General features: G+C 44.2%; 3 protein-coding genes across 5 annotated transcripts; 1 reads left to right on the top strand and 2 right to left on the bottom strand.

Annotated features, from left to right (window-relative positions):
• Positions 1–1,360: 1,360 nt before the first annotated feature.
• On the top strand, positions 1,361–13,479 carry RB195_001534 (uncharacterized protein; the record flags this gene model as incomplete). Of its 2 annotated transcripts, none has more annotated exons than XM_013449372.2 (16): positions 1,361–1,373; positions 2,357–2,470; positions 2,528–2,619; positions 6,688–6,770; positions 6,917–7,053; positions 7,117–7,179; positions 7,438–7,520; positions 7,591–7,734; positions 8,315–8,384; positions 9,404–9,512; positions 9,739–9,853; positions 10,540–10,662; positions 10,725–10,895; positions 12,859–12,954; positions 13,050–13,096; positions 13,164–13,479. In XM_013449372.2, the coding sequence occupies 16 exons, from the start codon at positions 1,361–1,363 to the stop codon at positions 13,477–13,479; spliced, it is 1,776 nt and encodes a 591-aa protein (XP_013304826.2). The 2 variants fall into 2 exon arrangements, with proteins under 2 accessions (XP_013304826.2, XP_064054243.1); XM_064198362.1 differs by lacking the exon at positions 1,361–1,373 and adding an exon at positions 1,967–2,111.
• A 5,355-nt stretch (positions 13,480–18,834) lies between these two features.
• RB195_001533 (uncharacterized protein) lies at positions 18,835–22,805 on the bottom strand (the record flags this gene model as incomplete). The annotated part of the gene is made up of 5 exons (XM_064198361.1): positions 18,835–18,959; positions 20,196–20,301; positions 20,394–20,537; positions 22,630–22,680; positions 22,755–22,805. The coding sequence occupies 5 exons, from the start codon at positions 22,803–22,805 to the stop codon at positions 18,835–18,837; spliced, it is 477 nt and encodes a 158-aa protein (XP_064054242.1).
• Positions 22,806–22,979: 174 nt separating this feature from the next.
• Positions 22,980–23,330, bottom strand: RB195_001532 (uncharacterized protein; the record flags this gene model as incomplete). Of its 2 annotated transcripts, none has more annotated exons than XM_064198359.1 (1): positions 22,980–23,330. In XM_064198359.1, one exon carries the CDS (start codon positions 23,328–23,330, stop codon positions 22,980–22,982), a length of 351 nt encoding a protein of 116 aa, XP_064054240.1. The 2 variants fall into 2 exon arrangements, with proteins under 2 accessions (XP_064054240.1, XP_064054241.1); XM_064198360.1 differs by having other exon boundaries at positions 22,980–23,327.
• Positions 23,331–23,347: the final 17 nt, after the last annotated feature.

Here is a 23,347-nt window from a genome sequence, read left to right as displayed (position 1 = left end):
AAATTAACTAGGCTTTGCATCTATCGGCCTCCGATTTTGTACAATTGCCTTCACTGTGTGGTAAATGGTCGATGTTCCTTTCCAGTATCCGTTCCGAGAATCCCACTTTCAAGGCAGCCGCTTAAAGGCAGCATACCAGAATCTGAGGTGGTGCGGATTTCAGGTGGAGTATTCGTATACGGGATAGTAGATTATGGAGAGGGGTGTGGTTCCGTCCATTTCTTCCTAATTGCCGTAGAAAACGGCCCGGGAGATACAGCTTCGAGCGTTCTGGCGCACTATTTTCTACAAGGTGTTCGATTGGAGCGCGCCAGCCCTGTGCGGGGCCGCATCTTCGGACCGTTTTTTTATGGCAATTAGGAAGAAATGGACGGAACCACACCCCTCTTCATAATCTACTATCCCGTATACGAATACTCCACCTGAAATCCGTACCCCTCCAGATTCGTGGAGTGATGCCTTTAAGCAGCTGCGCCGTGGTTCATGTCGTCTTGACTTATGTATGTAATTGTATGCATGCATGTGTACATGTGCGTGTGTATCTGTATATGTGTGTGTGCAGCGAAGCAAGTTCAATAGAGAGTAAGACAATTGCGCAGCGGCAAAAGTAAAGGAACTATGGCGCCAGAAATTGCTAAAATGGGGTGAAATTAGTCCAACAGCGTCGACTGGTACGCCAGAAGCTATTGGGACTATTCCATGGTTCCTGCGACCGCACAAGAAATTGGAATCCATAGGTATACAAGAGAGTAAATGAGACGTTTTGAAACCTTTCACGGCCGTAACAAACGCATGCGTGCCGCTTCCTTCCGATGTCGCCTTCTCCGTGCGTTGCACTCATCATATTTGCAAGATTCTTTCTGCGGAAACTGCATGTGATTGGTAGACTAGACTAGATAGCTGCTTAAATAGTGGCTAGCAATTTATGTGTTATGACGTAGGATCCTTACCTTTCTCAATCTGATGATGGTGTTCAGGAATTCTAATTTGATCATTCAACCAATTTAGCTCATCATTCTATGTTAGCCTTTGGACTAGAACAACTAATGCTATGAATAATTCTAATCTGAGTGTAGTTGGTATCGGCGAAATCAAAATTGTTTGAAGAGAAGAAGACCACTTCTAGAAAATCAAATTGTTATTGATCACTGAAGGTGAGCGGAGAGAACACCACATGAATGAAGTGGCGTCCGCCGAATGTATAGTATAGACAGTATTTGCTGTGTTGCTTATCAAATTACACGTACAATCAGCTCCGTGATATTGGCGCTAGTATATAAATGTCAGTTATGATTAGGTTTAGTTAGTTACTCAGTTTTCCTGTCTGGTGGGCGAAAAGTCCTCGTGGTTGTGGAGAAATATGCTTCCACCAGGTGTGGCCCTTGTTTGTTATGTGTGAATTTGTTTTCAGAGGTTATACTCTTCAAACGTAAGAAAGAAGAGCTGATAAGTAAACTAACATTGACATTGTACGCCTTGCAGTACTTCACAGGAAGGGCGGATTGTCCAAGGAACTCTTTATAAATGGACTCTGCATACTCCTTTCTTTCTATATCCAACCCGCTTAGAAGCGTTTAAGGTGATGTGGGACTAAAGAAAATGAAACTTAAATTGTGGACGAGGCAGACTGTTGTGTTAGGTAGATTGATTTAGTTCCGTTTTCTACTCCTTTTATTCTCTTCGGTTGGAGAGTTTATGAGAAATTTGCAATTTAACCGAAGTTGAATGACAAAAAGGAAGAAGCAAGGTCTCAAGAGTTGATGTATCCCTGTGCAAGTCCCCACAAGGACAGCCCATAAATGATGAGTTGTTCAGCGAATGATCCCTTCTTTTGCTATAGGATTAATTTGACTACCAGTATCATTATCACGAACGCTATAGACAAAGCCCGATCACGAGCTTTCGTTTACGATGTAGTGCCCACAAGCGGTTACATACAACGCGGAATGGTTCTCACCGCTCGCAGATGGTTATTGTAACGATCTCGGTGGCTCTCTTCCTGCCTGAGTACTGCGGAAGTCAAGGATCTCCGTCCTGCAACTTGTGCTCTAGATCAATGATCCGAAGTATGACGAAGCATAGCTTAGTGATCGCAAACTTCCTACCGGACTGTAAGAAAGTTGGTCCTTTACCGTTTGCGTAACAGGTAAATTTTGGAGCTCATTCGAATTTCCACTTCTTAATGACTGAATTTTTGAGTCTATAAAAGACTCAAAACCATGGTGCAGGGTAGCGTTGCGGTTAGGGTCGAGTGGGGACCAATGCTAGCACCTCTCATCGCTGCAGTTCGCAATGGTCCCACCTCGATTCCAGCCGCTAGCTCCATCGTGTTTTTACCCGACTAAACATATTCCAGGTACTTACCGTGTCGACATAGTTATCCTTGCCACCTACCAACTGCTGCAAATGTATAGTTGTCAACAGATGTTCCTTATATTCCTTAACTATGCCCCGCCTGTGGTGTGCTTCGGTATGTTGTTTTTTCTTTGAGCTATTCGCGAAATCTTCACGAATAGCATTGTCTCAGATGATCACTGCGTGAAACTCAAGGACAAATGCTACGAACCGTGTCCTTCTTGTCCGGATGAGTGCCCGAAAAACGTTACGAAAGCAGAGCGGGTTAGTATTTACAGCTTTCTGACGAGTTAATTGCAGAATAGAGCATTATATCAGTGTGTTCGGAACGTATCTGCCGAAATAGGGCAAAATTTCAAAACAACACAAATTTTGAACAACATTTTATTATTCGACGAAATAATCTCCATCAACATCCATAACCTTCTGCCAACATATCACAAGATCACGGATTCCTTTGGTGTAGAACTCCGGCGACTTGGAGACGAAGAAAGCCCGAAGGTCATTTTCGAGATGGTCACGGTCATCGTAGCGCTTCTCTTCCAGGTGATGCTGAAGCGATCGGAAGAGGTGGTAGTCAGGTCCGGGCTGTGCGGTGGGTGCGGCATAACTTCCCATCCGAGCTTCAGAAATTTCTGGCAAGTTTTCTTGGAGATTGAGGGCGTGCGTTGCGTTGCAGCAGGCAAACGTTGTCGATCTTCGGGTGCTTCTTGCGGATCTTGTCGGCCAGTCTTTGCAATTGAGCGCAGTAGACCTCGGCAGTAACTGTTGTGTTGTCCGGCAGCAGTTCGAAACGGTAGATTCCATGAACTCCCCACCAGACCCTCAACATTACCTTCTTCTCATGGACTTCACCTTTCACGAAAGGATCCGGAATTTCATCGCCGGCGCACCACGCACGTTTGTGAGTGTGGTTGACGTAGAGGACCCATTTTTCATCTCCAGTGACATTGGTGTCCAGCTAGTCGAATCTGCGGCTTCTGGAGAGCAGCTGAGTGCAGATGTCCAGGCGTCTTTGGCGGTTGCCGTCGCTCAATGCAAGTGAGAGCCACTGACCGAGCTTTTCACCGAGAGATCACAGTTCATTGCTCACGGTGGACTGGGAACAGGCAAGTCTGGCAGCAAAGTACCGCACATCTTCATATGGATGCTGTTCCGCCAGATTCTTCAGTTCGTAAAACGATATTGCAGTCGGTCGACCAGAACGAGGTTCATCTTCGAGTTTCTTGTTTCCGGCTTTGAAGCCCTGGAACCGGGCGCGCACAGACCGCTCAGAAGGGGCTTCAGCGCCGAATATTTGGCATAAGTTTCGATGGGCTTCAGCAGCAGGGTGGCCAGATTCGAACTCGTAAAGGAGTACGTGTCAAAGATGGGTGGAATGTTCGGCCATTATAAGATGAAATAGGTAAGAAAGATGGAGCCAGATATGTTATGTTTATACAAGCGGCAGTGTCCTTATATAATACCAGTCTGAATGTCCGGCTAAAGCCGGACTTCAGACTTTTGGTGGTTTTAGCTTCGCTCCCCTTCACTGATCAATGAAAGTTAATGGTAGTGGTGTTTTATGTAAAATTATATTTGTGTTTTTTTAACAACGCTTTCCTTCTCTTCTTTATATTATAAATTAAGGCGAAAGGTTACGGAGTTTTCCTTCCAAACGCGTCAATTCTACATTTGGAGAATATTCGATCATCAGCTACAAACACTTCTTCGATGCCAGAATAATATAGATACAATTTGAAAGCATTACTCGATTTATGGGTGTTCCTCCTGTTTTCCCCCAATAGTTATCACAGAATGATGTTTTAACATAAAATAACGTGAAAGACATCATCCTACTGATAAAGATAACGTTCCACGTCAAATCACATAAACATTTTGCTATTATTTAAGCAGCCAGTTTCTGAGAACGGCATGCTACAAACCTGAGGCGAAAGAAGAAGAAAATAGGCACACGGAGTAGTCATAAAGGTGAAGAGCAAAGCGCCAAGTGGTTACGGCTATGAAACGGCTGCAACCATTTACCTTTTGCGTCATGCACACTAATTTATTGCGCTCCAATGACCGGGTCCACCGACGCCGGTGGATCCGTGGCACCCCATATTATAGCAATCTGGCGCCGTTGGACCCGTCGCAGGCTCTTCTATAGGTATCTGGCGCCGGTGTACCCGTCCCACCCCTTTCTATAGGTATCTGGCGCCGGCGCGCTAGTGCAACACCGGTGGACCCGTCGCACCCCCTTTTATAGTTATCTGACGCCAGCGCACCAATCTGGCGCCGGTGGACCCGTCGCACCCCCTTCTATAGGTATCTGGCGCCGGCGCGCTAGTGTAACGCCGGTGGACCCGTCCCACCTCCTTCTACAGGTATCTAACGCCAGCGCACCAATCTGGCGCCGGTGGACCCGTCGCACCCCCTTCTATAAACAACACGGACACCTTTTATAGGTCTGACGCCAGACCAACTGCGCCGGTGGACCCGTCGCACCCCCTTCTATAGGTATCTGGCGCTGGTGGACCAATCCGACGCCGGTGGGCGAGCGTCCAATTGGTGCGTACTTCAGACTTTCTGTGTTGTTTGCTTCGCTCGCCTTCACTAATCAACGAAAATCAATATTAGTGTTATTAGTTCTATGAAATTGGACTCCAACAATCTTTCTTCCTTTTTTATATTATAACTATAAACGAAATATTTTATAGTCTTCTTTCTAAACGCGTCAGTTCTACGTTTGGAGTACATTCGAACTTCAGCTTCAAATACTCCTTATCAATATATTATAGACAAAATTCAAAAGTATCACGCGAAATATGGGTTTTTCTCCTGCTTTCTATAAACAGTTATCAAAGAATGATGTTTCGGCATAAAATGATATGAAGCACATCTTCTTACTGATAAAGATAACGTTCCACTTCAGATCAAATAAACATCCTGCTACTATTTAAGCACCCGTTTGTATGCGTGTTTCCACTTTCTGAGAGCGGCATGCTACCAACTTGAGGCGAACGGAGAAGGAAATGAACACACGGAGGAGTCATATAGGGTGTAAAGCAAAGCGCCCGTGGCCACGGCTTTGAAACGGCTGCGACTATCTATCTTTTATCGTCTTGCACACGAAGTTATCACGCACCATTTCGACGCCGGTGGATCCGTCTTACACCATTTTATAGCTTTCCGGCGCCGGCACAGCAGTCGGTGGACCCGTCACACCCCATATTATAGCTATCTGGTGCCGGAACACCAATCCGACGCCGGTGGACCCGTCGCAACCTCTTCTATGGCTGTCTGGCGCCGCGGCACCAATCCAACGCCGCGGGACCTATCGCACCCGCTTCTATAGGTATCTGGCGCCGGTGGACCCATCGCATCCACTTCTATAGGTATATGGCGCCGGCGCGCCAGTGTAACCCCTGTGGACTGGATCCGCCGCACCCCTTCTACAGGCATCTGGCGCCGGTGGACCCGTCGCACCCCATATTATGGCTATTTGGCGCCGGTGGACCCGTCGCACCCCTTCTATGGGTATCTGGCGCCGGTGGACCCGTCGCACACCATATTATGGCTATCTGGCGCCGGTGGACCCGTCGCACCCCTTCTACAAGTATCTGGCGCCGGTGGACCCGTCGCACCCCTTCTATGGGTATCTGGCGCCGGTGGACCCGTCGCACACCATATTATGGCTATCTGGCGCCGGTGGACCCGTCGCACCCCTTCTATGGGTATCTGGCGCCGGTGGACCCGTCGCACCCCTTCTACAGGTATCTGGCGCCGGCGCACCAATCGGACACCGCAGGACCCGTCGCAATCCAATTTATAGCTATATGACCATAGCGCACCAATCCGACGCCGGGTGGACTCGTCGCACCCCCTTTTCCGAATTTCGTGACACACACACATACACACATACACACGCATACACACACATACACACACACACACACACACACACACACACACACACACACACACACACACACACACACACACACACACACACACACACACACACACACACACACACACACGGACTAAGCTCGTTATTATATATCATGTTATTTAAAACGGGAACTTCCAGAACATCTCAAAAAATCTGCGCTACTGCGAATTTTCGGCAGATACTTTCCGAACACCCTAATAGAACCCTTACTGAGAAAAAGTCACGGAATGAATCCAATTTGGACAATTTGCATTCAGTGCTCTTATTTATTTTGAACCGATGTTCTCTCACTTTAGTCCATGTCCTCTCTTTGGCTTCGTTATCAACTTTGGGTGTTGTTCGGACCCTCTCCTTCAATCCCCTAGGAGTTTAATTAGTTAGTGGCTCGACGATTACAGGAGGAATGTAAGAAAAGTCATGAAGCATACTTTTGGTCACCTATGATGGAATATAAGCAAAAATGTCTTAAATTCACCGCATCGTAAGTTTTTTGTACTTGGTTGTCCTCTCTAATACGGATGAAAGAACACTAATACGGCTTTTAATTGTTATTATCCTTTTATTCCCAGTATTGGCAGTTGTACTATGCTTCACAAACGCAGAATTGTGCTATTTTTTTCTTTCCAGAACATCAAGCTCAGAGGTGCAGTTCTACGGAGCCTTAATTGGTAACATGTTTATGGGCTTTTTGGCAGATAGATTTGGAAGACGTCGCATACTGATGCTCGCATTAATAGTTGGAATACCAACGCTTGTTTTGTCGGGTTTGTAACACTAAAGCGAATGAGCAGATGTTGCATGGAGAGATCAAAGAAGCTCATATTCAGCCTTTTTGAATGGTATCGCCTATTTTTATTTTGGACGATTTATTCTCGGTATTACTATAGCTGGTGAGTAATCAACTCTGATGTTAAGATAAAATTCACGTATTGAAGTTTTATAAGTGCTAAGAAGATATTATTACTTCAAAAATTGTGACTGGATCAACAGTCACTGTCGTAGTGAATTTCTAAAAGCGCGTTTGCTCGTGCTATCGCTTACTTGAGTGCATTGTTGGTTCGAAAAGAGATATAGACTAATTACTGTTGCCTCGTTGAAACATACATGCCCTTAAAAGAAGCGATTCTGATGTCTCGCACTGTTTTCAGGAACAATGTCGGTCGGATGGGCGTTTTGTGCTGAAATAGTGTCATCTAAACATCGCTTCAAATTAAGAGCTTTCACAAGCTGGGTAGGAGCTTAAAAGTAGTTTACTTTGTCATATGGCTTGTTTCTTTTGTCCATCGAATTTTGTTATTAAGACAAATGGACGTCTACTCATGATTGTAGTAGCGCATATAGCCGGCACATGGCGATTGGCATCTTATTTGCATGCCCTGGCTGCTCTGGTGCCGTTGACGATTGTGTTCTTGCTTCCTGAAAGTCCGCTTTGGCTGAAAAGAAGGGTTTGATCCTGTTTTTGTTTTTCTTTTGCATCTCGCACAATAAGTGTAAACAAGCAGAAACCTCCTTCATGTTCTGAAGTAATTCAAGCGCACAAAATTATGATCGTTGCCGTTAAATCGAGGTTATGTCGAGTGTTGTATATCTTTAGTTTCGCCTTCACCGACAATGGCCTCTGCTCTCGTCCAACCGACATGAACAAACCCAGCAACATTTCCATTCCATCGTGCATCTCCTCTAGATGTCTCATGTTTGCTATAAATTGATTTGGCAGGTGCCGTTTGTTTGAAAACAGAAGCGCTAAGCTGAAAGTGCGCTGATTATGCATACATATGAGGAAACGAAATCCTCAAAAATTGTGGTTCTAAACTTTCGAGAAATGGGCATAAATTCACGGGTATGATTGTCATCGCTGCCAAGATTTCTTGGATGACGGTTACGACCCGCATGATCAGTGAATAAAGTGGATCCTAGTGTCTAAGCGAATATTTATTTATATGGTTAGTATTAGTGTTGCTGTTTGGTAAGCTCACATTTGCAAATGGATTGACTGCAATTTTCCACTCCAGTGCGATTTTACAGGAGTACTACGAGCGAGAGCGAGAGGCACGAAAAAAGTTGAGTAGTATCAATGGTCTTGAATATGAAGAAGGTATGTCCACGAACATTTATAACTGGCACCGAGTATGCTCAATCGAGTCAGCATGTGCTCCAAGGCTGCCCGCAGAGTTTAGAGCCACTCGGGAGCGCGGTTTGGCGGCTCTGCGGTTTCGGTGGTTATTGACTATTCACAACAGTGCGCCCAATAACCAACAAAACTACAGATCCGCCAAAGCCAGCGCCCGTGTGGCTCTGAACTCTGCGGGCAGCCTGAGCTGTCCAAGGCAGAGAAAAAAGAGAGTATTTGTCTAGCAGAGAAATGCGGCATGTGTGTCCCATTATACGGTACGGTACATACAATCGTTCGCCGGGAACTGTGAATAAATTTAACGATTACTTTTCCAACCATGCATGAGTTCTGCGGGTGTCCAGTCACGCACATTCTGCTGTATTATGACGCTTTAGCCTGTCTTAACGAAAGCGACTCCTTTTAGTCATAGTTGTTTTCGTTCCAAAAATGTCTGTAGTAGGGTTTGAGTTAAGGGGTAAGAAGTAGGACAAAAAATGTGGAAAAGTTGTGGAAAGATTCGCTTCTACCACTGCGCCGCACTCCCTTTCATTTTCTCATTCCCATCCCAAGGATGTTCTAGTTCTCAATTTTAAAAAAGAGGTTTAAAAAAGACAAAAAGGGACGACAAATTGAATTGCTTAGGCAAAGTGGTTTATGGTTTTGAAGTCTATGGTTGACATTTTCGTTCAGATTTAGGTTTGCTTGGGCAATTTGGCTGGGAGTTTTTCTGCAATATTTAGCGTGTTTGTTTTGTTTTCTAAGGTGACCTATATTTCCAAGACTATCCATAGTTTACAATATATCCGTGTAAAGTTTTAGCAGTGGCATGTTAGCTTTAAAAATTTGTTCTACAAGATTCAATGAAGAGTATTGGGAGTAACAAACAACTACTACAACAGCTACTTAACTACCCATAAAATAATCACATTTACGCTGCCAAATATCTTTGTACTCCCGATTGTTCTGCTATAAAAATGCTCAACTGCTTCTAATCATTTAAGAAGCTCCTTCGAAAGGAAAATCACCAAAACAGCAGACTGCCAGAGTGTCGTTTATACGCGCTCTTAGACACAAGCAACTACGTATAAATTTCCTCACACTCGCGACGATGTGAGTCTTTTTGATTCTTCAGATGCATTCCAAAATCTCGTTAGGGACTGTGTACAATATCCAACAAGAACGCTGTGATCAAAGTCCACAGTCATGCATTTCCGTAATTTTTTGCCTTTCTACACATCGTAAAAAGCAGGGAAACTGCGGTTCGTAGTTTGTTGAAACTCTGAGGGCAGTGCTACATCTTTGTTTAGCTGCATGCACCTTAATTTTGTATTTCTAGGTGGTTCTGCGCGGGATTAACCACATATAGCATCGACTTGAATGGTGAAGATATGACGAAGAATCTCTGGATAGGACAATATGTGAACTCGGCGCTGGCGTCGATTCTGCGCGTGGTACGCTATTCACAAGATTTGATAGTTTAGTGATTTTTGTTACAAACGAAAGTGTTAATGTATTTCTGAGGATATAGTCGGATCAAAACGACTCGAAGCTGGTGCAGCAGCGTCAACGGCGGCGCTCGGCGCGGTTAGGATCGAGGTGGGACCATCACGAATTGCAGCGATGCGTGACGATACCAAGAATCCTTCTTCGATCCTAATCGCTGCACTCCTCCACACCGCTTCGAGTGTCGTCGCTTACGCAACTCCACCGAGCTTCATGTCGTCTTGACCCGACTGTACCTAGATGAGAGTTGGAAAATTTTGTTCCCAGTCCAATGAAAGCATAGGAATTAAATTACAGCATTGCATTCCAACATTTTTGATGTCATTGTTGGGATTTTTGTTCTACTGAAATTTTACTAAAGCTATGCGTTAGTGCCGAATAGGTTTTTTAAATGAAATTTTAATAGATATTGCTAAGTGTCACACGTATCAGTAGTGCATCATTGAGTAACGAGTTCAATTATCGTGGAAAGGTCTGAAGTCGTTTTTAAATTTCATACCATAAAATTAATTGAAATACTAGGTTTTAGACTTGTGAAGATCTATGAAAAATTTCCATTTTTGGATCGTTGTGCCAGATATGAGTTCTGCAGCACAGTGATTATGTACTTCTGTTCTGCATTTTCGCTCTTTAGATTATTGGTTTTGCTGATGCCAGATTTAAATGGCTTGGACGTCGAAAGCTGTACCTAGGTGCTATGGGCACATGCACATTAGCATCCATTGCGCTTCTTATAGAACTTATTATAGGTGTTAAGGTAACTTGAGTTGTATTTTGTGACTTTATGGTTATCAGTAGTATCATAAGTGATTGTTCAAGGGTACACTACTCTACTTCGTCACATACCTAACCGCCTATAACGCTGTTGCTGTTTCTTGGGAGCCTAATTATATGGGTGCTGCAGAGTTGATTCCAACGGAAGTTCGCGCAACAAGCACTGCACTGCTAAACGTGATTTCACGTGTAGCGAATATTTTTGCAGCTCGATCGGTTAGTAAAAGCTTTTAGAAGTCCATGCGATCCTAGAATTGCCTATATTCGACTGTCCTTGAATCTTGGCATGTTGAATACGTAGCTTTTTTTTTATTGATTTGCTTGAGCTGTGGCCAAGATGGGTATTGATATTTATTAACAGCTAACGTTTCGGCGTTTTCGCCTTCTTCAGTGCCTGGAAAATTCAAAGCCATTACTGATTTATTCTCTCAAGCGCCTTATCACCTACATAAAGCATCGAAACGGTAGGCAAACTCAAACGGCAACACATTGACTAGTGCTTACCTCATTAGCTAGACTTGGTAACGCAACAGACCACCACGTTCCGCAACTACGAGTCACAAGGGTTTTTTTTATAGGGACCTGACGGCCCGCCCCGTAAATCAAAACCCGCACAGATTTTGATATGGGGGTAGTTGGTTTGTGATCGCAATGCACTCATCCTTCCTGTTCATTTTTGGACTTTTGGCGGTGATCCAAAATGCCTCTAGTGTTCTGCGTGTTATGATCTCGGACTCGAACGATAGTATAGTAACCTCTACCTCTATTTCGGAGTTTTGATGGCTTATTCTACGGCGGGCTCCGGGTGGGGTGGAGAGTTTAGATTTCGCAAGTCTATCTAGATGCTCCTTGACCCGAACACACAGTGGGCGTCCCGTTTCCTCTGTAAAATCGTCACCGCACATCCTGCATGTGATACAATACACTACTCCTGATACCGATCTCCCTCTCTGCCATACGGGCAAATAACGCAGCTGGGAGTTGTGCAGAGTTGGTCGATATGGAAGTATTGGGATATGAAAGACTAAGTGGTATCGAAAACTCAGTAGTAAAAACATCTTAATCCACTATCTTTCAACGCATCCCAGCAACATGAAAAAATCTGTTATAGGTAACATGTACAGGACGGCGGCAAGAGTCTCATCGAGCAGCCGGGAAAAAACATGGTCTGAAAATCTGGGCCATAAAGTGGCAATATCCAATGGGTACCCAGCTGAAGACTGAGTTGCTCAAGACTGTGTTGACAAGCACGACAACCTTCTTGAAGATCCTACGTAGTGGACGTCCCAGAAAAGATCCCGTTCTGTTTACCTTACATATTTGATGATATGAGCAGAGCGGTACGGAGCTGTCTGCGAAAAGCAGATCTTCAGAACGACGTGAGGGTTGTGGAAATACCACCAGCAAACCTCAAGTGTCAGCTGGTGCGTATGACCGACTCTGCACAACTCCCAGCTGCGTGATTTGCCCGTATGGCAGAGAGGGTGATCGCATGGTATCAGGAGTAGTGTATTGTATCACATGCAGGATGTGCGGTGACGATTATACAGAGGAAACGGGACGCCCACTGTGTGTTCGGGTCAAGGAGCATCTAGATAGACTTGCGAAATCTAAACTCTCCACCCCACCCGGAGCCCGCCGTAGAATAAGCCATCAGAACTCCGGAATAGAGATAGAGGTTACTATACTATCGTTTGAGTCCGAGATCATAGCACGCAGAACATTAGAGGCATTTTGGATCACCGCCAAAAGTCCAAAAATGAAGAGGAAGGATGAGTGCATTGCGATCAAAAACGAACTGGCCCCATATCAAAATCTGTGCGGGTTTTGATCTATGGGGCGGGTCGTCAGGTCCCTATGAAAAAAAAACCCTTGTGACTCGTAGTTGCGGAACGTGGTGGTCTGTTGCGTTACCAAGTCTAGCTAATGAGGTAAGCACTAGCCAATGTGTTGCCGTTTGAGTTTGCCTACCGTTTCGATGCTTTATGTAGGTGATAAGGCGCTTGAGAGAATAAATCAGTAATGGCTTTGAATTTTCCAGGCACTGAAGAAGGCGAAAACGCCGAAACGTTAGCTGTTAATAAATATCAATACCGATCTTGGCCACAGCTCAAACAAATCAATAGAAAAGCTGCGTATTCCATGCAATCTTCGACACTTTGAACACCCAGTGTTTTAGGTCAGTCTCTTGAAAGGAGTTAATGAGCCGGCAATAATGGTTGTTGTTTTGGCCTCGAACATGCTCTGTTTCACAGTGGCTGGCATATTCTTGAAAGTAAATCCTTCCATTCCTGGGAGAATCAGATTGATTTCATCAGTTTCTGGATTCTGTGTATGTAATTCGCTGATTTACTGATTCTTTTCTTTCAGGAGACAAAGGGAGTGAGTTTGGACCAAGTCGAACAAATGTTGAAAGAGTTAATATTCTCTTGGTTACCTTAGAATGCAAATATGATATTAAATGCTGCATTACAAATCTTCCAGAGAAAAGCCCCAACCACCATCAGTCAAAGAAGGAAGCAAATCTGAGAGAGGAAGTAAAGAAAGCAAAGAGAGTGTCCCCTCAAAGAGTGGCTCAAAAGAGAGTGCTGAAGCTAAGAAGGAAGATACCGGAACTGGTAGCAAAGAATCGGAAGTGAGAAGCGATGAAAGGCAGAGATCGGCTGAGAAGACTCCAGAAGGTTCCAAAGGATCTGCTGAAGGTTCCAAAGGGTCTGCAGAGAAAAAACCAGATAAGGGATCTAAAGAGGACGAGAAAAATGATGCTGGTAATGCTGAACAACCTGATGAAGAAAAATAGAGCAGTTGTTGCTTAGTTGATAAAGAGAAAAGATTGATGAAGGTTTCTATTGGGAAGACGAGTAAATGGCTTGACGAGTTTTGTTTGTTGAGTAGCGACGTGTTTTTGTTTTGTTTATATCTCAACGAAAATGCACTTTGTCTTTACATCGAAATGTGATCAGATGGATTGAAACAGGATATTGTTGGGGAAAAACAGTTTTTCTTTTCCATTCCCATCTTCTGCCGTAGCTTTTTTTTCGTAGTATCCCTCTAGGACCTCCAACATTCCGTTTGAGTCACAGTTCCTCGATATAGGAGAATTGGAGTGCATTACTGAATAGGAAATACTGTTCTTTGGGTTGATATATCTGCCTTGACGTACACGAGGAATCGCGAGTTTCAACTGCAGTGGAATTCGACCAGGAGAAAAATTGCTCAGTAAAGTGGAGAAGTAGCGACCTCAACTCACCCGAATTACGCTCAAGCATGACACTAATATTTTTGGCTCGTTTATGTTCTGCCATCGCTGGCGATGGCTGCTTAGTCATTAAGAGATACAGTCGGGTCAAATACATCTGAATGCTGCTGTAATGTTTGGTTGCGGTCATGCTGGAGCCTTGCCACCTCCTGTAGGACTGCAGAGATGAGAAAAGATCCTACAGAGCCACTTCGAGCACATGCGGAATTTGCACCACGTCAGGTGACTTCAAGTCGTTCGGACCTAACTCTGGCCCATCTAAATCTACTTAAACGGCTGCGCGGGCGCAGGCTGGCTCGCTGCTAGCTCTTATGTATCCGCGGCTCCATCACATGCGTGAGAGCCTGTGATTACGAGAATTCGTCGCGAACTCTCCTTGAAGGTAGAAGGCTTCTATCTCCTATCAAAGCAAAGGAAGGAATCTTCCTTCTACTACTTGCAAGTTCGACAACGGAACAGATCTCTACATTTAAAAATGGTGGTAGTATGAAACGAAAGAATGCTTCTAAAGTAAGTATGCTAGCATAAGAGCATAGGAATTACCAATACTTGCTCATGTTATGTTGGGTTTGCTCACGGAAAACTATCAGAAAAGGATATCGTTGCAAAGAACCAGGGAAAAGCTCGAAAATCTCTGAGAGCCTTCATCTCTGCTGCCTGTTCTCATGTATCCAAATTCTCATGATTAATTTTTGTGAACCTTCACAGAGCGCACGACTTGTCTGGTGTTTAAAATTGAAATCACAACACCATTTATTTATATTTTTCAGATACTATCTGATGGCCACTTTAAATAAGTTTTGCTTTATATTTGTGGTAACGTCCACGATCTTTTTCATTCAACTTGTTTTGGATGGTTCATTCGCGAATCATTATAGACCGCAAGAAACATGTTTGTCCATAAAAGCATGTCATAGATAGCCACTCAGCAAGCATCTTCCAGATGTCTGCACAATTCAAGTTCACATGTTTTTGAAAAGATAGACGAAAAAGAAACCTAAGAAAAAAGTACTTCTAAGAGCGAGATTGAAGGGGTAGCTGCAAGCAAACAACTTCTGGATGTAGGAAAATGGCGGGAGTACGAGTTACCTAAATCCCTGCCAAACTCAATGCCAGCACATGTCATAAGGTCATGTTCTAACCAACATTGTCAGCTTCACACACATTTCAGTAACCTACAATGCAGTGAGCAAACTAGTAGATGAACGTTAGTAGCTATCAAGTACACATCTGCTATCTTTGCTCACAGTGGAAGAAGTACTAGAAACAACAACTTAATGAAGCTGTACTAGGTAACAGTAAACAACAGAATTGGTCATGCTCCCCTATTCACTTTTCAAGTTCTAAATTCTTTTCGTTCAAATCAGAACGAATTTGTACACATTTTCAATTTAAAGACATATTTAAAGGCTAGTTAAGCTGCCAAACAACGACAGTTGCTCATTTATCATAACAGCAAAAAACATTGTAAATCACTGTTAAATCAAAATGATTTCTGAATGACTACTTTTCACTACTACTTAATTGTTTTCACCTTTAATTACTGAAACGTTTTAAACATAATGATTATTTCTTTCGTCCGCTTTCAGAGTCTCGCTTGTTGAGTCAGTCATCGCTTTCTTTTGGATTTTTTACTTTTTCGCTGTCTTGCGTACTTTCACTTTTTATAGTTTGTGCGGACAAGGCTCCGTCTACAACTGGCTGTTCCCTGAAAGCGAATTCATCGCAGAGGATGGTACTGCACTGTTTGGCAGAACACTGATAGCTTCAGATTTGTACAAAACTAAGGGAAATTCAAATATCAAATCTTTAAAACGTTAGCTCACATATTGTAAAATGAATGCGATTAAACTCACATACTGCACAGCCCTATGCTCCAGGTCGATATTTTTTGTTTCCTGTAATTTCGTTAGATATCTTTTACTGGAGGAAAATTGCGTTCATTTCTGCGGTCTAATTGTCATAAGTATAAAATCCCTTGTTCATTAAAAACGACTAGATTTCAACTTTTCAGAGAGCTGTTTTATCCAAACGGGTAGGTTATACACACCGCGGCTTCGCTTTTCAACGCGCTTCACTGTCCGGCTTCAAAGAGAGCACATCATGATTTTGACCTAGTGCAGAAACCACAGCGAAAGGCTGGAGTTTGGATTGTAGATTGCGAAAATCAGTGTGGCTCATCCCATTCTTCCCTAATCCTCGTAAAAGAACGGCGTGAAGTATATTCTTCCTAAGATTGCGGTTGCAACGCACCACCTTTGTGCACGCGCCGCGGCGACGCCGACGCTGTGTGTACAAAGGTGCATCTCATAGGAACTAAAGCAGTGCGGAGGTCAGCTAATATCTTTTAGGCTTTGACGAAGGCATGCCGAAACGTTGGCCGTAATAAAGTTTGTTAGCAATCTTGGCTCTTGCTTCAATTTGACTATCGACAATAAAGCAGTGCCGCTGATTATAACGGGAGTAAGGGGAATTACGATAAAGTATCTGGGGTTAATCAATCCGCTTGGGATGCGCTGCCACGTTCGCGTCAATTCAGAATCGTTTGAGGTTTACGAACGTGTAACTGGCCTATACAGTGACTTGCGAGGGCTAGCCGATGTATCAAGTCGGTTTTTATCCTCCCAGATAAGTCTGGTACCAATTTATCGACCCCGGAGGGATGAAAGGCTTGATGAGCACTGGGGCGGATTCGAACCTCCTGTCGATCGTGCAGGCAACGGAACCTCTAACTGACTGCACTACACCCGCTCCACCCACAACTAGGCGACTTGATACATCGGCTAGCCCTCCCAAGTTACTGTACAGGCCATTTACACGTTCTTAAACATCAAACGATTCTGAACTGAAGTGAACGTGGTGGCGCATCCCAGGCCAATTGATTAAAGCCAGATCCTTTATCTTAAGGGGAATTGAGCAGCGCCACGCTTTTTTCCATAATCTAACCCGAACTCTTAAGCTTTCGCTGTAGTGTTCGGACCACGTCAATCATGATACACTGCCGCTGAATTACAAGGAAAAATTACCTCTAGTAATTTTGAAACAATAATGAGCCACCCATACAAGTGCAGGCTCGTGAATTGTTTTGAAAACGAGCTAAATGTTTAGGCCGGACATGTTAACAAGTGCTTCTTTTTCCCTGAGAAGAGTGTAGAATTTAGTGAATAAGAGAGTGGAAACTAACCATCAATGAAGCAATAATAGCTCCGAGTCGAGACACGATTCCAAGAACAGCGGTAGATCTGCCGCGAACTTCGGTTGGCATTAGTTCGGAGGCGCACAAGAAATTTGGTTCCGAAGTTAGTGTGATAGCGTTGTATGCAATGAGATAAAATATCAAGTAGACCGTTTTAACCTTGAAAATCTGATTTTTACAAGCTATGATTCTTACTGGGCCCTTTAAAGCACTAATTAACCTTTTGCCCCAGATAGAGCAGTAGAATAAGATGCAGTAGAATAAGCAACTGATGTAACAAAAATGCATGTAGTAACTGCTATTATGAAGATCATACGCCGTCCAAGCCGTTGAATATTGCTATCGGCGATTGCAAAACACTTTAAACTTCTTCAGAGGATTGTCATATTTGTGCTATTATAGATATATGTGCGATTGAGTAGTGCACAGTTGGGACCGAAATTTTTCGGTATTTTCTACGTACCACTCGAATACCAGATGCAAGTGTGCTGATAAATATTGTCCAACAAAGACATTCTTCGACATACCTTCACCATTTAAATCAATAGCATACTCAAAAAGGTTGCCGAAGAACCACCTAAGCAAGAGAAAAAACATTCCAAAGAAGACGTCGAATTTTACCTCTACTTGGTTTCGACCTGAGTTCTGGGGAACATACATGCTGCATAAAGCGATGAAATTAATTCGCAGTTTTCTGTCCATTAAAAGATTCAAAGTGACTGCTTTCTGTTTCGCAACAGTCTGGATGATTTCCACTTCTATAATTTTACAGACTACAGTTCGACTAACGTTTATTTCCACTTCTCATGTCTGTATTTATTTGTTCACATACACCGACTGTGGAATATAAAGAAAGGGAACCATATTATCGGGTCAGGACAAAATTTTCGCATTGAATTCCTTTGCAATGCCAATTGACGCAGTTTTTCTCGTGATGAAGAAACAGCTTGTCCTCAACTAATAAAAGGTGACGGATAATTTTCGCGAAATCTGTGCCTCCAGACCCAGAGCGCTCCGTATCAGTCAATCTTCCGGAGTTTGAACGATGAACGTAATCTAAAGTAAAGCGAGAAAAGCTCGTTAGGGACTCCGAGAGAATCTGTTGCGAGGAATTATGCAAGAGGGTTCATCAGCTTCTGTGATCCTTAAAAGACTAACATCCTTGATGTGGTCAGGCCGCAGTCGGTAGCAACCAGCTGCAGAAGTCAAAGAAAGGAATGTTTAAGGACGTAGATAGAAGAGTGGAAAAATGTTGAAAAGAAAAATAAAACAACTGCAGGATATTAGTATCCTTTCTTAAGAACGAAGATGAGTAAGCAAACTAGGCGTGGCAGGTCGAAGAGGAGAGGGATAGCTAGGCAGTTAATTCAGAAAGGTAAAACATAAGGATGAAGGAAAAGGGGTGTGGAAAAGGAAGGATAGAAGGCATCAAAGAAGTTTTGTTCGCAACGTATTATATTTGTCAGAGGAATGTGTTTGTTCAAACAGCTCTCTGATTCTGGTTTGCGTTAATTCCAGTGGAAGTTACTTCTGAAACATAGCTTCACAAATTATGCATGCCAATTCTCATAAGGATTGGAATGGTGAAAAACAACTGCATGGTGTTCGAATTCAGTAATAACTTGTTTTGAAGAGGAGAAGGACGAAACGTCCGTGGGAGCCGTACCGCAGCATCCCGAAGACGAAGTGGAACAGATACTTCATCGGTCAAACTCAGCCCATGTGCTCAGTGACATTTCCGTCTGCAAAGCTTGTAGTGACCATGGCTGGTTAGCTTTCTTCACCGCGTATGGATTGAAGGGCATGATGATCGCATCTAATGATCCTAGGAACGAACGTCATTTCCTAGGAGATAAGCTGGGGCGCGCCACGCCGCATTCACAACCGAGCGAGCACTGAGAATCAGTGAGGTCTCTTCAGCGGGCTATTCATGTAAGCAATGAATAGGCTGCCGAGAGAACAGTTACTATGCGTGTTTCGTGTCCTAACGTACATCGTGGGAACAAACGCCTTTCCCACGTTTTTTTTCGAAGCGACTAGGGGAAATTGGGAGAGTACAGGCTCATATTCGTTATCTACATTTCGAACTATATGTTTTCCATCAGGTTTCTACACAACGTGAATTTCGTGATACGCTGGCTTCAAAACAGTAAACAATAGAAGTCTCTCTAACCTATACGCTGCTTTTAAGCAAGGTATAGTGTAGTCAAAGGGTAGCTTAGTCGCAGTTGTGAGTGTCACACCACAGGCAGGCGAACATAGCTCTGTGTATGCAAGCTACGAGTGGATATCACTTAAAGGCAACACCCCACGAATCTGAGGTGATGCATATCTCAGGTGGAGTATTCTTATAAGAGATAGTAGATTATGAAGAGGAGGATGATTCCGTTCATTTCTTTCTAATTGCCGTAAAAGACGGCCGGAAGGTGCGGCGCCGCACAAGGCTGGCGCGCTCTAGTCGAACTCCCTGTAGAAAATAGTGCGCCAGCACGCCTGAAGCCGTATCTTCCGGGCCGTTTTTTACGGCAATTAGGAAGGAATGGACGGAATCACCCTCCTCTCCATAATCTACTATCCCTTATAAGAATACCCCAGCTGAAATCCGTACCACCTCAGATTCGTGGAGTGATGCCTTCAAAGGAGAGTGCACACCGAAATGCATTAACCGTGTCTTAGAAAATAGTACATGCCGGTGCTTTGCAATTTACAGTCTTTTGAAGACGTTAGTCACTAAACTGCACGTCCACGAAGAAGTGGCAGTGCTTGTGCGATGAACACAGGTGACGCTGTGGTCGCGCAATCCGCGGAGTAGGCTAATTGGACGACGTGAATGCTGAGAGACTCCTCTATCTTTGTAGTGTTAATATAAGATTGTATCGCCTGCAAATATCAGACTCATATTGAAGTAAAATACTCTGTTCACCAGTTTCTACGCCATTGATTCTATCAATCTTTTTTTGGGCTCCGAGTCTTGATCAAATACTGTGGGTGGAGAATATGAAGCAGGCCAAACAGCAGTGAATTTAAAAGTAGAACGCAGGACCTGTTTATGGGGACTAACCCTGTATGCTTCCCGAACAAAATGTGATTATGCTTCTCAGAACGGTAATGGGTTGCAGAAGACCCAATGAGTTCACAGGCACGCGGCCTTTCGGTGCCGAATGTGTCTGTGAAGCTACATCTTAGAACGCAGTTCAATCTAGTAAATGCCTGAGTTTAACAACCAATATAACGTAATAATTGTAAGCATATAACTTACAGCCTTCTTCAACCATAGTATATTTTCAGGGAGGAAAGAAAGTATAGCCAGGATCAGGATGCATGAAGCAGCATGCAGGAAGATTCCTAATCTCCATTCTCCTGCTACATGCGATAAAGCGATCATGACAAGCTTTCCAAGTGACTGAAACAAAGTTTTTATATTGCTTTATTCCAAGTCTTGGAACTCGTTCGAACAAATTTAAAGCAGCGTATTCCGAAAATGACGATGTTGGGATCTCTCACCGGACAGATTGGGGTAGGAGTTGTGGTTCTGCTCACGCTTCGTTCCTCCCCGTATTTCAGCAGGCGGTTTGTAAAACGGCTCTGCGCAATCTCGTCCCCCAACGATACAGCTTATTGGTGGGAATAGTACGATGTCAATCCGTGCCTGCGATTATGCGGATGTTTGGTGCTTTGTGTTACATTAGTTGGACCAAGTATGTGAGGAGACTACGGAGTAGAAGTAGATTTTATCGCATCGTTAGGACCACTGAATCGCACGGATTTTTTTCACACTCATTTTTGATTACTCACATTATTCGTAATGACTTGACTTAATCGACGGTAGGGTGAACGGCCAAACGCAGCTATCCACATCTTCCCCGGTATGTGTCGTCCGTGAACAAATCCGAGTCAATCTTGTTCGATCTTTAGCTAGAGTTCGCACAGAATCTACCCATCCGTCCCTATTCAATAAGCAGCGGAATTTCACGTCTCGACTGAACTACTTGTGACCGCTAAGTGTTCTGAAATCCTTCTTCACCACCTCCAGAACTTTCTTCTACGACCAGAGGCCTTTTCCAATTAAGATGCGAAACATCTTCAGGACAATTTGGACAAGTTGGTCAGACGGTCCCCTCATAACGTGACCAAAGAAGCAAAGACGGATTTTGTGACTACTCCAGAAAGCAGGAAAAGTATGGCACACCACAGGCCAAATGCTTAACAGTCGTGTGAACAACTTTCTCTCAACTTTTCTCAAGCTTTTCCATCACTGTTGACGGCGCTGCCCAAGTCTCCTCTCATTACAGCATTGAACAACGAGTTGAATAGTGTCCGTGCACCCTGGTTCCCGCTGAGGATCTCGAGGAGACCCACATCCTCTTGCATCCATCAGGACGGAGTCGCAGTCCGTGCGCTGCAGCTAATTTTGACAAATGGTTAACAACGTGTTATATGTTCGTGCTGCTAAAAGCGAATATTACTACTTCGTCGACTGTTCTTCATATTATATCATCGACAGAAAAGTTGAACAGAAAAGGTAAAGAAGTCTTTCCCATCAGATTAAATTATTAGTATCCCAAACCTATGTTCACTGAGACATATAACTATAGTAGGTTTTTTAAAAACACTTTAGATTTTTATACAAATACCATCCCATATGGGCGGGTGTGGTGTAGCGGTTAGAGGTTCCGCTTCCTGCGCGATCGATCGGAGGTTCGAATCCGCCCTAGTGCTCAGTAAGCCTTTGATCCCTCCGGGGTCAATAAATTGGTACCAGACTTGTCTGGGAGGATAAAAGTACTGACTTGACACATCGGCTAGCCACCGCCAGTCATTGTATAGGCCAGACACACGTTCGTAAACCTCAAACGATTCTGCATTGAAGTGAACGTGGGGGCGCATCCCAAGCGGATTGATTAACGCCAGAAACTTCAAACTTTAACTTTAAACTATCTAACTATTTTTTTGCATTTTTTGTTTTTATTGTTTTTTTTCGAATTCTACGTGTCCTCCTCCACAACGGTTTACCGCCTCATAGCGGCGTGGAGGTGACACTGGGCGTCGAACTGCGATGCACATCGGAGGTTCGTCCTCCGGCAGGGTTTCCCAAGCTGAGAATTAGTTCGACACATCCGACATTCCGACTTCTCGGAATCGGAAGCCTAGCTAAGAGTAAACCACTGCTAAGATTCATCACCGTCTTTGCAAAATGGGTGAGCAAGGTGGCTCCCTGATCCATAACGACCTGTGGTGAAAGCTAAGCTCGCCGTGGCATGGCTGCTTAGTTTGGAGAAAAGTCTTTTTGCCACTCCAGCATATACAGTGCCTCAGTACCCTGCACACTTGGCCCTGCTCTCTCAGACGTTGGACGGTGTGACGCTATGACGGTACCGGTGATCTCATGTTGCTCAGGACGTCATTGATTCTGGACTAAGGCGCCACACGCACGACTCGCCATGATTCTCAGAGTGTGTACCTACAACGCGAGAACAGTGTCCACAGACGCTGACCTGCATGCCCTTCTCGGAGCTGCAGAGCATATCAAATTTCACGTGATTGCTCTGCAGGAGACCATTAAACAGTAGAATAAAGCAGACATATTTAATTTCTCCGTTTCTAAATTTGGCCACCATACCTTAATTCCTATTACTTGATTTACTTGACTTAATCGGCGGGCTGATGTCATCGCCTGAAGCGATTACCCGTATCTTCGCTGAGGTGTGCCGCAGCTCTGCCCAACCTTTTCGATCTTCTGCGAAAGCTTGCACAGAATCAATCGATTCGTCGCTATTCCATATTCTGCGAAACCTTGCGTGTCGCCTGAACTGCCTATACACGCCGAGTGTCCTCAGGTCCTCTTTCACAACGTCAGTCCAGAACTTCCGTTTCGGCCATGTGGCTTCTTCCAGCTCGAACTCGACAAACTCCTCAGAACTCGTTGAACAAGGCGATCAGCCGGTCTCCTTAATATATGACCAAAGAAACAAAGACGATTTGCTTTAGCCTTAGCTTTCGATGGCAGTGGAAGATGTTGATGACTTCCACGTGTCATCCGCCGGTATACCACATCAACTTCTGCGTAGAGATCTTCATTGTGGCATACCCTACGCCAAAAGTAGCCAAGTAGCCATCTAAGCAGCTTTCGTTCCGTGCAATCAAGCCTCTCTATAACCGTTGATGGTGCTGCCCAAGTCTCCCATCCGTACATCATGATGGGGCGATAAGCAG

This window comes from Necator americanus, chromosome IV, assembly GCF_031761385.1.
Source record: "Necator americanus strain Aroian chromosome IV, whole genome shotgun sequence".
Lineage (NCBI taxonomy): Eukaryota > Metazoa > Nematoda > Chromadorea > Rhabditida > Ancylostomatidae > Necator > Necator americanus.
Note: the sequence above shows the minus strand (reverse complement) of the source record. Positions and strands in the feature narration are given on the sequence as shown.